The following is a 13,263-nucleotide window of genomic DNA, read 5'->3' as shown; positions in this document are numbered from 1 at the left end:
ACGCTTATCACGGAATACAAGATCAAGTGGAAGGATCGTGTTGAGGAGGACGCTACATGGGAGACATTGACTTCTCTTCAGAGAGATTACCCTGGCTTTTTAATGAGCTCAGGAGTGAGCTCTTAGAGGAAGGCGAGTATGTCATGTGCACAGTTGGTATCTACCGTGTGCTATACGCATGCAAGACTAGTTTCGAGGCTTGGGGAAGCCTGGAACTAGGCAGGCTGATTGACGAGCTGAGTTAGGGTTATACTAACGGGCGGGCACCCAAGTATGGACGGGCGGGCGGCCAAGTGTGGACGCCCGATGACCGGCCAAGAGCCTATAAAAGGGTGGCCAAGGTTAGTTATTGTAATATAGAGAGTCTCGCGAGTTTATGAGAGCTCTATGGTCTTGGAGCCTGGATCTAGTGCAGACGTGCACCTGCTTTATGCAGCCAAGGCCGGCAGCAGTCTCGAGGCCCGCAAGGGCAGCCTCGTGGCGGTATGGGACGTCGCGAGGAGGAGATTGGTCGGTACGTCGACCTAGTTAGCTCAGCTCGTGGCTCGGTGGGGACAGCCAAGACTGTGGGCTTGCCCACGACTGTCATGGTTGGGAGGTGAGTCAGGCCTGCACCCCCTTTGCTGTTTGTTGTTCGTTTGTTTGCAGGATTCGAGTTTCGAACCAAGATCGATCACGAGGGAAGATCCGTGGGGATTTGACAATGTCCTTCCGCATACCTGGCCAAAAGAAATACCGCTCAATCATGTGCGTAGCAGGCATTATGCCTCTATGACCAGCATATGGAGGAGCATGGCACTCATCCAAAACCTTTTGCCTCATGTCAGACACACCACATAGGCAATTATCTTTCATGAGATAACCCTCTTTGATCATATATGAGGCATGTGCATGACCAGCCATCAAATCAGCCCAAATAGTGGCAAAATCAGCATCCGTATGATACAAATCACGCATGGTAGACAAGTCCCCATGAGAGGCAACCGAGATAGCTGCTACATACGGCTTTCGTGACAATGCATCAGCCACTACATTCTTCTTTCCTGGGGTGTGCAAGATCTGAAAATGAAACATAGAGAGGAAATTGGCCATCCTCATATGCTTCTCTGACAATTTAGTTTGAGTAAGAAAATACCTCAAACTCTGGTGATCTGTCTTCACAGTGAAATCAGCCCCAAGAAGGTAATGTTTCCATATAGTAAGTGCATGAATTACAGCCAAGAGCTCTTTCTCATAAATGCCAAGAGATAGCTCTGCATCATGCAATCTACGACTCTCATAAGCCACGGCATGTCCCTCTTGACTAAGGACAGCCCCTATGCAATTTCCAGATGCATCACATTCCACACAAAAAGGCTTTTGCAAATCTGGAACGATCAACACTGGACCATGAGTAGTTGCATCTTTCAATTTGAGGAATGCATCTCTCTCTACATTAGTCCATTTGAACACGGCCTTCTTCTTTGTCAAATCATGTAAAGGAGCAACAATCCATGCAAAGTGCCGAATGAACCTGCGGTAGTAAGAGCATAATCCAAGAAAACTACGGATCTCATGCACCGAACTCAATTCGGGCCAATTCTGTATTGTATCAATCCTTGCAGGATCCATCCGCACTCCATCTTTGGACACAATATGCCCAAGATAATGTATCTCTGACAAGAAGAACTCACTCTTCTTTGCATTTATGAAGAGTTTATGCTTATGGAGCTCTTCAAAAACAATAGCCAAATGAGCTTTATGCTCTTCTTCGGTCTTCGAGAAGACTAGGATGTCATCAAAGAAGACACCTGTAAATTTCCTGTACCCACGGAATATGCGATCCATCATTCTATTGAATGTAGCCGGGGCATTTGTAAGACCAAAAGGCATAACAAGATACTCATAAAGCCCAAATGCTGTCCTGAAAGCAGTTTTGTGTACATCCCCAGGCACTACACGCACTTGATGATATCCACTCTTGAGATCAATTCGGCTAAAGCATGCCGATCCATCCAACTTGTCAAGGATATGCGTGGAATCGGAAACCTATTCTTGATGGTAAGCTTATTCAAAGCTCTATAATCCACACACATACGAAAGGATCCATCCTTCTTTTGAACTAAGAGGACGGGTGAACAATATAGGGAAGAGCTTGGCTGAACCAAACCCTTCTCAAGAAGCTCATTTACTTGCTTCATGATCTCCTCTTTTTGGGATGCACTTACACGATAGGCTGGCCTATTAGGCGGTGAGCTACCCGGCACAAGATCAATGCGATGATCTTTCGGTCGTACAGGTGGTAACTCATTTGGTAACTCATCAACAAAACAATCATTGTGCTCTTGCAAAAATTTCAGCCTATCATTACTAAGAGTGTTTACATGTACATTATTTTTCTCAACATGATCTCGTACAAAAATCAAGTACGCAAAAACACTCTTTTTCATTACTTTCTTAATTTGTACATAAGATACAAGGGGAATAGTATCACCCTCTTCACCAGCATCAATTACATGTTCTCGGCCTTTATGCATGAAGGTGATCCTGTTAGTCTTGTAAGCCTTGCACGGATCAATACGTGTATGCCAAGGCTTTCCAAGCAATACATCACAGCCATTCAAAGGCGCCACAAGAAAATCCTCATGATCCACATAGCCTTGAATGTATATGCACAACTTGCCAAAAATAGGCATGACCTGCACTTCTCTACCAACAAAGGTAGCCCCTGCTTCAATTTGAGGACCCATGTCCTCCACTTCAATACCCAAAGCAGCTGCCATCTGAGTGGATATGAAATTCTCCGATGCACAATCATCAAACATGAACAAAGCGAGCTGATCTTTGAGTTGTCCCCAAGCTTTGCATACAACCCTATCTTTGCTATCATGTGAAGTGTTGCCCAGCACATCCGGAACCATATGCACATTAGGTTTCGGTACATTAGCATTTTCAGCTTTGTTCTTCTTATTTGGGCATGCTCTTGCCATGTGCTCAGTGCTGCCACAAGTAAAGCATTTGCCTTCACGCATATATTGCTCCTTCTTCTCAGCACTAAGACCAAAGTTTGTCGGCTTATAAGAACGCTTTTTAGCAAACTTATTTTCAGCTTTTGGACCTGATTTGGCTTGGTTTTGGTCCCTTTTAGGTGGCTGTCCATCATTTTGCAGGTTTTGGACAGCCCTCTCTTTGCCTTGAAATGAGGGTTTAGCCTTATTGGATCGACTCAATTTGAGTTCCAATTGCTCGGTGACGGTGGCGGCTGCAATTAGTTGGTGTAAGGTATGACCAGGATACATTTGTAATCCCGCTTTGTACACGGGTTGCAATCCCGATCGAAACCTTCTCTTCCTTTCCGCCTCGGTGACATGCATAAATGGAGACACCTCCAAAAGCACTTTCCAAAACTTTTGTACATATGCATTTACCGATTCCCCCTCATTTTGCTTTACCCAATCCCACTTCATTGTTATCTCCTTCAATGCATTGGGAGACAAGAATTGAGCATAGAACCTCTCCTTGAACTCTTTCCATGATCTAACAGGATTCGGTGAGAGCTTCTCCGTGAGCCACCAATGGGCAGCAGTGCCTTTCATGAACATGCTTACATGCCGGATCATGGATTTCTGAGTGAAATCCTCATCACTGAAAGCAATATCAAACTGGGCAATAAAAGCAAGTGCCTTTGATGCATCATATTCTCCATGATATGTGTCAAACTTCACAGATTTGTCTCCGGCTTTGAAGTCACGAGACTTTGATGCATGTGTGTGCATCTCAACATGTTTTCCCCCATATTTGTCCATTGGGACAGCTCCTGTGAGACTCGCATCATTTTTGGACCAAAAGGTGATGCATAAGGCATAGATACATGTGTCCTATAAGCATGAGGCATGGCTGGCCCCTCAACATGCATTGATACATTTTCAGCCATAACTTCTCCCTCACGAGCACACTCGAAGGCATGAGTGGCATGAGAGATACGCGGAATACCTCCACCAACAGAAAATTGCAGCCCACGTTGCATGTGTTGTGCATGTACATTTTCAGTCGGCAATGGCATTGACATACATTTTGACCACTGCCATAAACATTGTATCCTTCACGGGCTACATGAGGTATTCCTGCATGGCGTGAAGTCACTGATTGTTCCTCTCCCATCGCATGGAGGTTCATCCTCTTAGACATAAGTTCTTGTTCGGGTACTAGTGGGGATTCCAAGACATGTGGGATGCTTGCCTTTTCTACATAGGCATCCTCGGTACGAGCCACGTATGCACGTGCTGCATCCCTCGGTTGCATGTGCAACTCTTGAGCAATTATTGCCATTGCATGATCCATGTAAGATTCAGCTTTCTTGGCCTTCAAACGGTCATGTACCAATGGATCCTCGCGGCGATAGAGATTCAATTCTTCTTGTTGTGCATGGAGAAGAGCCTGCATACGAGAAAGTTCAGCCCTCAAGACTATGGACTCTTCTTCTTGCATCTTCTCTTTGCCACGGGACGGCTGTCCCACATATTCATGTTCCCTATTGTGCACCACATGAGTTTGCTCATCCTGTAAAGCGTTGGAGGCATGCATTTCATTGTCCCTGCCTCTTGTATTAGCATCTCCAACATTCATTGTATGGCTGTCCATAATGTTCTAAGTGTAGAGATAGCTAGTGTTCACGGTGATCGTCTCTCACGATAGAAGTGAAAGAGAACCGTATGCTTTGATACCAATGTAACTTGGTTGAACACAATGCTAATCAATACACTTAAATACACTAAGATTTGAAGGACACTTGCTCAAATACAAGAAGTAAATTGCTGAATTGACAAGAGGCACACAATGAGCCGGAACGGCCGACCCCTCCTTTGAGTAAATTGTATTACTATTGGAGAAATTCAATACATAGTTTCACGAGCATCCATTGCCAAATCCTCCATGCCAATGCATATGAAATTCAGCATTTAGAAAACAATGGTATGTCGATGTAGATCACCAAGGAGCTGCCTTGATGCCCGGCCCGACTTCAGTGCCCATATTCTCTACCATTGGCTCTATGTTCTACCAAGCAAGGTAGCAACATCTTCAAGAGCACATAGGACAAGAGAAATACTACACAGGGCAGCTAAACAAGGAGTCCTGCCCTTCTACTAAGTAAGTAATGACAATACATTGTCCAATTACCTTACCCGTCTTCATAGAAGTTGTTGCAAGCGGAAGCCTTCGCGTTGGAAGCTTTAGAAGTGTTGATATCTTCGATTTGCCGCAATCCTTCGCGACAAAAGTCTTCAAGAGGATGAAGGGAACCTTGGGAAAGCTTCCCCTATGGTTCAACTTGAGAAAGGAAGGCTGAAATTAGGGTTTTCAGTAAAAAGACCAAAAATTACAGCAAAAATGAGAGCTGTTTTGCTGAATTTCAGTCATTGGGAGTGAGTAGGAGAGTGATTAGCACTTGGAAACACTCTTGGAAGCTTGGAAAACACCCTAGCAAGTTGGGTATGGCTATGGAGAGCTTGGAAATGGAGAGAAATGGTGAACAGAGTTTTCAGCCTCCAAAAATCCTCATGAAGAGAAAACACGAATTTCTCTTAATAAGTAAGTGAATTGGGGTCCAATCAGGTAAAGGGACATGGGGAGACGCCCATTTATGAGTAAAAGGGGAGGATCAGGTCCTGAACATTGAGTCTTGTCCGCCTCGGGACTTCAGTGAGAGTAAACTTGGAAGAGGTCATAATTTATAAGCGACTTTTGGGCGCCCAAACTTTAATGAAATGGGAACGCACTCACTTATAAATATTGGCTAAGTCCTAAGGGCTATTTGAGCCTAGATCTGGAAATACTTACCACCTGTTCACATGCCACACAACCATGTCAGCAGACAGTTTCACACGCACGGTTCACGAGCGGGCGTCCCCTTACCCGGAACTACACATAGGTCATGCAGGCATGAAAACAGCATGCAATTTCATTTGCAGGCAAGCACATAAAGATGCTATGCAATGCAGCATTGGCATGAGCAATTTCCGTTCATGAAACCATATAAGACCAGGCGTTTCCAGGCAAGTATACGCAATACCAGACCCAGTGGAAAGCCAATCCTCCAGGCGTTTCCGGGCATGTACACAAAGGCACAAGTCCCAGCGGAAAGCCAAGTCCTCCATGCGTTTCCGGGCATGTACACAAAGGCACAAGTCCCAGCGAAAAGCCAAGTCCCAGCGGAATATCATATCCAACTATACAGCATGACACGTGTCAATCACCTGCATAGGCATATTCCATAAGCCATGGACACTAATCCAATATGTACATAGTGTGAAAGCAAGAGTGAACCATTCGGGTGGCCAAATGGTGACAGTTGCTGCTGGGTGCTGTCAGGCAGGCTGTGAGTAGCTCTAGACACAAGATGGGTTGCTGCCAGCAAAACAGGACACCAAACAGGCTGCCAACAACCACCAACCAGACAGGTGGGCAGCCAGGCAAACGTCAGCCAGTCGGACAGTCGGTTGGACAGTCAGGTGGACGCCAGGTGTGGGAAAGCGGTGCAGAGAAAGGGCACACAGTAGTGAATTTGGTCAGGTACTGGTGGACATGGAGCAGGTTACTTGTATGTGACACCCAGGCGGGTTTTCTTGCATCATGGAGTAGACCAAGACGCTGGTTTTCGAGAAGAAACAGGACTTTGGTATCGAGGATACAGGCCTATGGTTTATGGGTACAGGTCTATGGTTTATCAGATACATACAGGTCTTTGGTTTCATGTGGAAAGCATGTCTTTGGATTCATGTGAATAGGTTATAGTTTTCTGGAGGTTACATGCAGGCTGTGACTATAGGAAGGACATGGTTTGGTACAGCCCTACTGCTGTTTGGTAAAGGGTTCGTGGAGATCCATGGTTGAGATGGAGAAGACCTTTTCAAGCAGGGAGGTGTTGTACAGGTGTGCCTTCCCTATGGAATGCCTTGCTGTAGTAACGAGAGTTCTTATTTGGAAAGTCCTGGGTGAAAAGCTAAAAGGGATCCTATTGATAAAGGATTCGACAAGTTGCACTATGTACTCATTTCTGATCAAGTAAAGAAATACCGCAAGGGGCGCCCCTGCGTTTTGGGGCCAATCAGTGTCCTTGTACTATTTGCAGGAGCATTCTTGGTCCCCTGTTTGTTTTCCTTTTTCAGGTTCCCATGGGTGATGAAGTGTTTTGTGTGCGAGTGTTTGTTTCACCGCCCGTCAAGTTTTTGAAGGCCGGTTTCAGCAACACACTACAATTATTTGTACTCGTTGGGCTTGCGCTTTGTTCTCCATGTTCCAAGCTTTAGTCCAACCATGGAGAACTTGTACTACTATTCAGGTAAGTTTGAAGGGCATGGACCCATGTTGGTGTCAACATTGGTCTCATTCTATCTTGCTGAACATCACACTGTTTTGCATCCCTTGCTACATAGTCCTTGAGAGTTATCATGCTTCTATGGCCACCCTTGCTCTATATTTGTGTATAATTGCTGCGTGTGTAGCCTGTGTGCAGCTTGTTGCTGTATGAATAATATAAATTTCTCAATGCTAGTCATGTGACTTCCTCCTCTTGGGATCACACTGGCCAATCAGAAAAATCATCTGAGCCTCCTCATGTCTGAGGCACTCTTATGCAGGCAGAATGCCAAATATCTTTTAACCTTGATACTTAACCAGCTCTATACTATTCATAGTAGACCGAGAGCCTGTTTCCTAGAAGCAAGCAATCTCCCTTTCCCCTTCCCCCATGCACCTCTGCAACTATTTTTAACACTTTTTCAGCTAATCTCTACTTGCCTATCCCATTCTAGGTATTACTACCTCAAGTGTAACACTCCAACACATCAAAATCTAATAAGTTATGCATCTCCGTGTTACATCAGAGGGCATGTTCATGGGCGAGTCTTGAGCTCATGGGAACCGGAAACCCCTTCGCAGCCATCAATGCCGCAGGAGAGCGAACCGGAAACCCTGCCAATCGAGGAGGCGCCGAAATCAAAGGGCTCCCCAACATACCGTGAGTACAAGCATCCTCTGCATCATCGTCAGGAAAGTGCCCCATTCTAGGTTTTGCTTTTCCATTCGTTGTAATTTACATTTATATCAATGCATAGTAGATTAGGTCAAATCTCTCTCACGTCTATTGTATCCATCAAACATCTTTGCGTTAATCTCATTTTAAATCTTCCGTTGTTAGTTGCATGTTACACAGAGAGTATGACTACATCAAGGCCATACTTGCATCAAAATGCGTTTCCTACTGTATGAAACCTACCAAAATTTCCTTTTTGATGCAAGGACTTTGTTCCTGAAATTTACCATTTGCAGATTCGAACCAAGATCCTCAACTTAGGAGGCTTGGGTACTACCATTTGGGCTAGCAGAGGTAAAGCAATGCCTGAATATAACCTATAAAACTTTTTTTAACAGAATTTTTTGCGTCTTTTTTTATTTTAAAGCATGTGGCTCAAAATCAAACAGGCGTGAAATTGACTTGTTTCTTGAAGTATGTGCACCTATACTGCGATGCCCTGTACAGTGTACCTGCTCACCACAGCCTGCACATTGCCTGGACTGTTGTGCACTGCTCATCTAGGCCTGAAACCAAGCCCAAACTGCTTTTTAGAACCCTGCCCCCCCTTCCCCCTATAAGAGCTAGCGAGAAACTCTTCACTGACAAGCCTTTAGGCTAGTCAGCTAAGATAATCTCAGGTTAAAACAGAGTTTATTTTTAGCCAGGTCCCACCCCAGAAACCGACACCCCTACAACTTACAAGCCCTCAACAAGGCAACCACCGCTCCCCTTCAATGGCATATAAACAGCACCTTTTCACAACAAAGAACTCGATCTTTGAAGTGTGAAGGAATTTGTAAATAAGCAAGAGATGAAAGGCCTTCTCTAATTTGGTGTCTTTTCTTATGTTTACAATGTTCACCTGAGATTCCTAAAAAGTTAAAACTTTGCCCAAGGGGCAGAAAGAAAAACTTTCCTTTTTTAGAGATGTTTGCAGAGAAGCCAGCAAATAATAGTTTTTTTCAAATGTTATGAAACTCCAGAGGTACAAGAAATGAAGCTTACATCTCCCTTGCACCCCCTCCTCTCTCAGCTGAAGCAATTCCATTCGTAACTCGGCCTGTAGTGGCAGGAATAGACAGATTTGTTCCAATTATTTCAATTTTCATTGGTTTTCCATCCAGTTGCACATTATTATATCGCTTTGAGGCTGCCAAAGCATCTGTTCTTCTCGAATACACCACCTCCGCAGTCCCCTGCATAGTCAAACATGTCCTGAGTTACCGCAAAGCCTAAACTCAAAACTTTTGAGTTTGATGTTCAGGCACAACAAGCCCTATGTAAACCACAAATCCATAACCCATACAATTTCTCAATCAAAAGAATACAAGGAAATGCAGAAAATGAAATGCCACCTTTGAGCGTCCACTCCTGTCATAATGAACTGTGCTCCGTTTCAGGTCACCAATCTCTGAAAAAAGCTCCTGGCTCAAAGGAAACCACATACTTCAAATAAACAAAGGACACAAAAGAAGGAAAAAAAAAACACAAAAGAGAGTGAATCAAAGACAAATAGAGGCAGCCCAACCAAACTTGCATAGCATAATGAATGATGGCGCAACTTAGATTGGAGGCACACCTTTATGTCTTCGTTTGAGACTCCAAAATCCAAGTTGGAAATGTAAAGTTTGGTGCCTGTTTCAATTCCTGTATTTGGTCTCAGAGGAGCTGCACCCGCACCTTCTTCAAACAGATCATGCTCCCATGGACCATCTGGTGCTCTCTGAGCAGGCTGCTTTTACAGCAAAATAGTAAACAAAAAAACTGAATTCCCAACTGCAACTTCCCATGAATGTTCCCGAGCTAAAGAGAATATAAAAGGAATAAAAATGACTCGAGCAATTGCTTCGTTTATGGTAATTGACGGGTAGACACAGTGGTTGATAGTGACTACATGTAGCTATTAATGATTCCATCATGGATGTGTACAGAAATCAGCAGTAATAGAAGCTCTGACATAAAGGATTACTTCAGGATTTGAGAAGAGTAACCACATTATGGGAAATCCCAACAAACACCCTGGCCTAGGAAATGGATGATTCTGCCATGATTTATCAAGAAGTCCAGATCTTTCAATAGAAACAATGATTTGGACACTTTTATGTATTTCCACCAAAATCAAAAGATTCTGTACGTTTCACAATACTGCAGGGCATGTAGATAAATATGAGATCTAGCATGACATGAAGAACATGGAAGGTTGTTGCTAGGCACAATGTTTTATAGTGATTTGTAAAGTTGAACGATTCCCTTGTGGTTGTATCATGAAAACACGAGCTTCAACATAAGTGCTCCAATCATTGAAAAGCCAGATGACAAAAATTTAAGAGTGCAGAGGATTCAAACACAATGCATGATGAAGAATTCCATGTGCAGACACTGTCAAGAACTATGTCCGGACTTTGATGCTCTTAGTCTGCTTGAAAGGTCAGGTGCGGTGTGTGCCCTCATCAAGTAAAAACACAGTTTCCTCACCATGGCCTAAATCCAGAAGATGTAGTGTCCTTGCTGTAAAGCGATGTCATTTCCTCGCCATGGCCAAGGGCAACAAGTTGCATGCCCTAGACTAGTTTCCATGCCATAAGGCGATGTTGCCTCTGCACTATGGCCTAGGGTTAAGATGAAGTGTTCTTCGCCATGCTCTGTGGCAGAGAGCCTTTCCATAAGGGGATGCCGTTTCCTCACCATGCCCTACGGCATGAAGGTGCAGCTTCCTTGGTCACGCCCTGGGGCTTCTCCATGCCAGATGCAGTTTTCTTCTCCATGTCATGGGGCAAGCAGATGCCATTTTCTTGGCCATGCCAGGGAAACAAAAAGATGCAGTTCTTTTATCACCATCCCATATGCAATTTTCGTAGCCATGCCATGGGGCAACCAGGCACAGTCTTCATCTCCATGCCCTACGTCAAGACGATGAGGTTTTCTCGCCAGCCCTACAGCAAGCAAATGAGGTTCTCTTCGCCCTAAGGGGGGGGGGGGATGTACGAATTCCTGGGTATGCCCTAGGGCCAAAAGAAGTTGCAGTTTTTCATCTGCTGGAAACAGGGAAGCAGGAAACCCTAATTTTGAGAAGAAAAGTCAGGTATGCTTGCCTTTGTAAAGGAGTAGGGCGAAGGGCGGGAGCCAGATCGCGTGGTACTTCTGCGGATGGGGCCGGCTGAACTGCTGCCACTCTTACCTCGGCGAGCTCCACCGCTTCCTCCTTTTCCGCCTCTGCCCCTGCCCCCTCGCACGGGCTGCTTGTTGTTCTTGATCAGATCGTCCAGCGCCATGTCTAACGCACTCGTCATAGCCGCTGTGAAAGCTCTGGTGCTTCCTCAGCCTTCAACAGAGGGAGCGAGAGTGCACCGAATGCCGGAAAGGAGCGTGACAGTGGAGCCTGCAGGTTATAGTCTGTTTCAGATTGTAATATACTAATATATACTAGTATGATTTTTGTATCTTTGGTTTGTCCGGACACGTCAGAGGTAGACTCTGTTATGGTAATTATGGAAGTGTTCATACACCAACCTTGAAGTTAAACTCTATTAGTGCTAGATTTACTCTCGAATGTAGGTTTGGGTGGACGATGTCAAAGCATGGCTCATAAGAAGAGCAAGCATCACAAGTTGTGCACGGTGACTTCTCTGCACAAGATTGCAAATGGAAGAGTCGTCCACCCACACTTGTGAGCAATGTGGCCAATCACATAGCAATGTCACCCAAGTATTGCCCTCTTGAGTCAATCCACAAGTTAAAAAGCATTGAGAATTCACCTCGTAACAGTGTACCTTGTTGCGTAGCGACATGCGGGCTAGTGTGTAAAGAAGGATGTCTTTGAGATGCTAGCTAATATGAGATATGACACTTTGGAGTTGTCACTATGTGATAGGCCAAAGCTCCCAAAACAACTCATGACATAGGTGAATGGTTGTAGGTTGAGCCATCTTGTTGACAAGATGGGGGCCCTTGGATCTAAAGAGCAACTTTGGTTGTAGAGGAACTTTGCCACTATGGGAAAAGTTAATGGTTACAAGGAAGGAAATGGGAAGAAAAAGTAGTTTTCTAGAGGGTGGGCAAGCGAACTTATTTTGGCAATGAAGGAGAAGTTATATGCTTAGGGACTAGATGAAAAAGTTGAGTGTTAGAAAGTCTTAGACACAATTTCCATTGTCTAATGTGAGGAAGGCTCCCATAATTATAGTTGTTTGTACTAGTCTAGATAAACCGCGAGAAAGTTCACATGCCAAGTCATGGGGAAAGATTCATGCAACAGTCCACATGTCAAACCACAAGAAGATTTATGTGCCAAACCATGAGAAAAATCACATGCCAAACCATACCATGGGAAATGGGAAAATCCATGTGTGTCAAATCGTTGAAAAGTTCACATGCCAAACCACCACAACAAAAGTCGCATGGCAAAGAACGAAGTTTTACATACCAAACCATAAAAAGTTTAGTCATGTGATGGACCATATCTTCGTGTTTTTGTAGTGGTGAAGAGTGAAGGGAAATTATGTATAAGTGGGGTAAGTAAAGAACCCCCAAAACACAACCAAAAAACTAAACAACACAAAAAAACCCACAAGCAATAAATTGTTCAAGCACTCTAGATGACTCTGACACAGAAGCATAAGAAGGTAGTGGAACTCTAGGGCTAACCACCCACATCAGCCTACATGGGATGAGAGGTGTACCAAAGATTGTAAATACCAATAATGCTCTCATGAAAGCGAGTGGTGATGGACCAAAGACCCATTCAATAAATTTTTCATTGTTACATGGTTGAGGCAATTACATGCCACCCTTAAACAAAAAGCTCGCTAAAGAAAAAGTCAATACCTTCACATACAACCTAGCCACATAACCAAACGATCACGTGACATGAATATCTAGTGAGAATCATGGGACAAAGCTATTAACTACAACAATTTCCAAGATAGCCCAAATTTGGATCGAGCATAGTAGACTTCCATCATGAGCTTGTCAATACTACAGGCCAATAGCCGCAACATCACCATCCAATTGTAGCAAGTTGGATCGATAATTTTAGTGATTTAACTATTATATGATGAGTTACATCCACCCCACGACATTGGCAATGAAGACACCATGGCATATGCAAGAATACAATAACATTGACAATGAAGACAACATGGCATATGTAAGAACACAACAATGTTGACAATGAAGACAACATGGCATATGCAAGAATATCCAAGTATTTC

At 44.2% G+C, this 13,263-nt stretch overlaps 1 protein-coding gene across 1 annotated transcript in view; it reads right to left on the bottom strand.

Annotated features, from left to right (window-relative positions):
• LOC147637659 (THO complex subunit 4B-like) overlaps positions 1–11,434 on the bottom strand; it is a 31,622-nt gene extending 20,188 nt beyond the window's left edge. The window contains exons 1-4 of the mRNA XM_086799486.1: positions 11,146–11,434; positions 9,633–9,785; positions 9,409–9,477; positions 9,059–9,249 (exon numbers count right to left, since the gene is read on the bottom strand). Coding sequence (XP_086655612.1) covers positions 9,059–9,249; positions 9,409–9,477; positions 9,633–9,785; positions 11,146–11,343 — 611 coding nt within the window. The 5' untranslated portion in view covers positions 11,344–11,434. The remainder of the gene's footprint in view (positions 1–9,058; positions 9,250–9,408; positions 9,478–9,632; positions 9,786–11,145) is intronic.
• Positions 11,435–13,263: the final 1,829 nt, after the last annotated feature.

This window comes from Cibotium barometz, chromosome 6, assembly GCF_041138505.1.
Source record: "Cibotium barometz isolate CiBa-2024 chromosome 6, ASM4113850v1, whole genome shotgun sequence".
Classification (NCBI taxonomy): Eukaryota; Viridiplantae; Streptophyta; class Polypodiopsida; order Cyatheales; family Cibotiaceae; genus Cibotium; species Cibotium barometz.
This window is presented reverse-complemented; position numbering and strand designations above follow the sequence as displayed.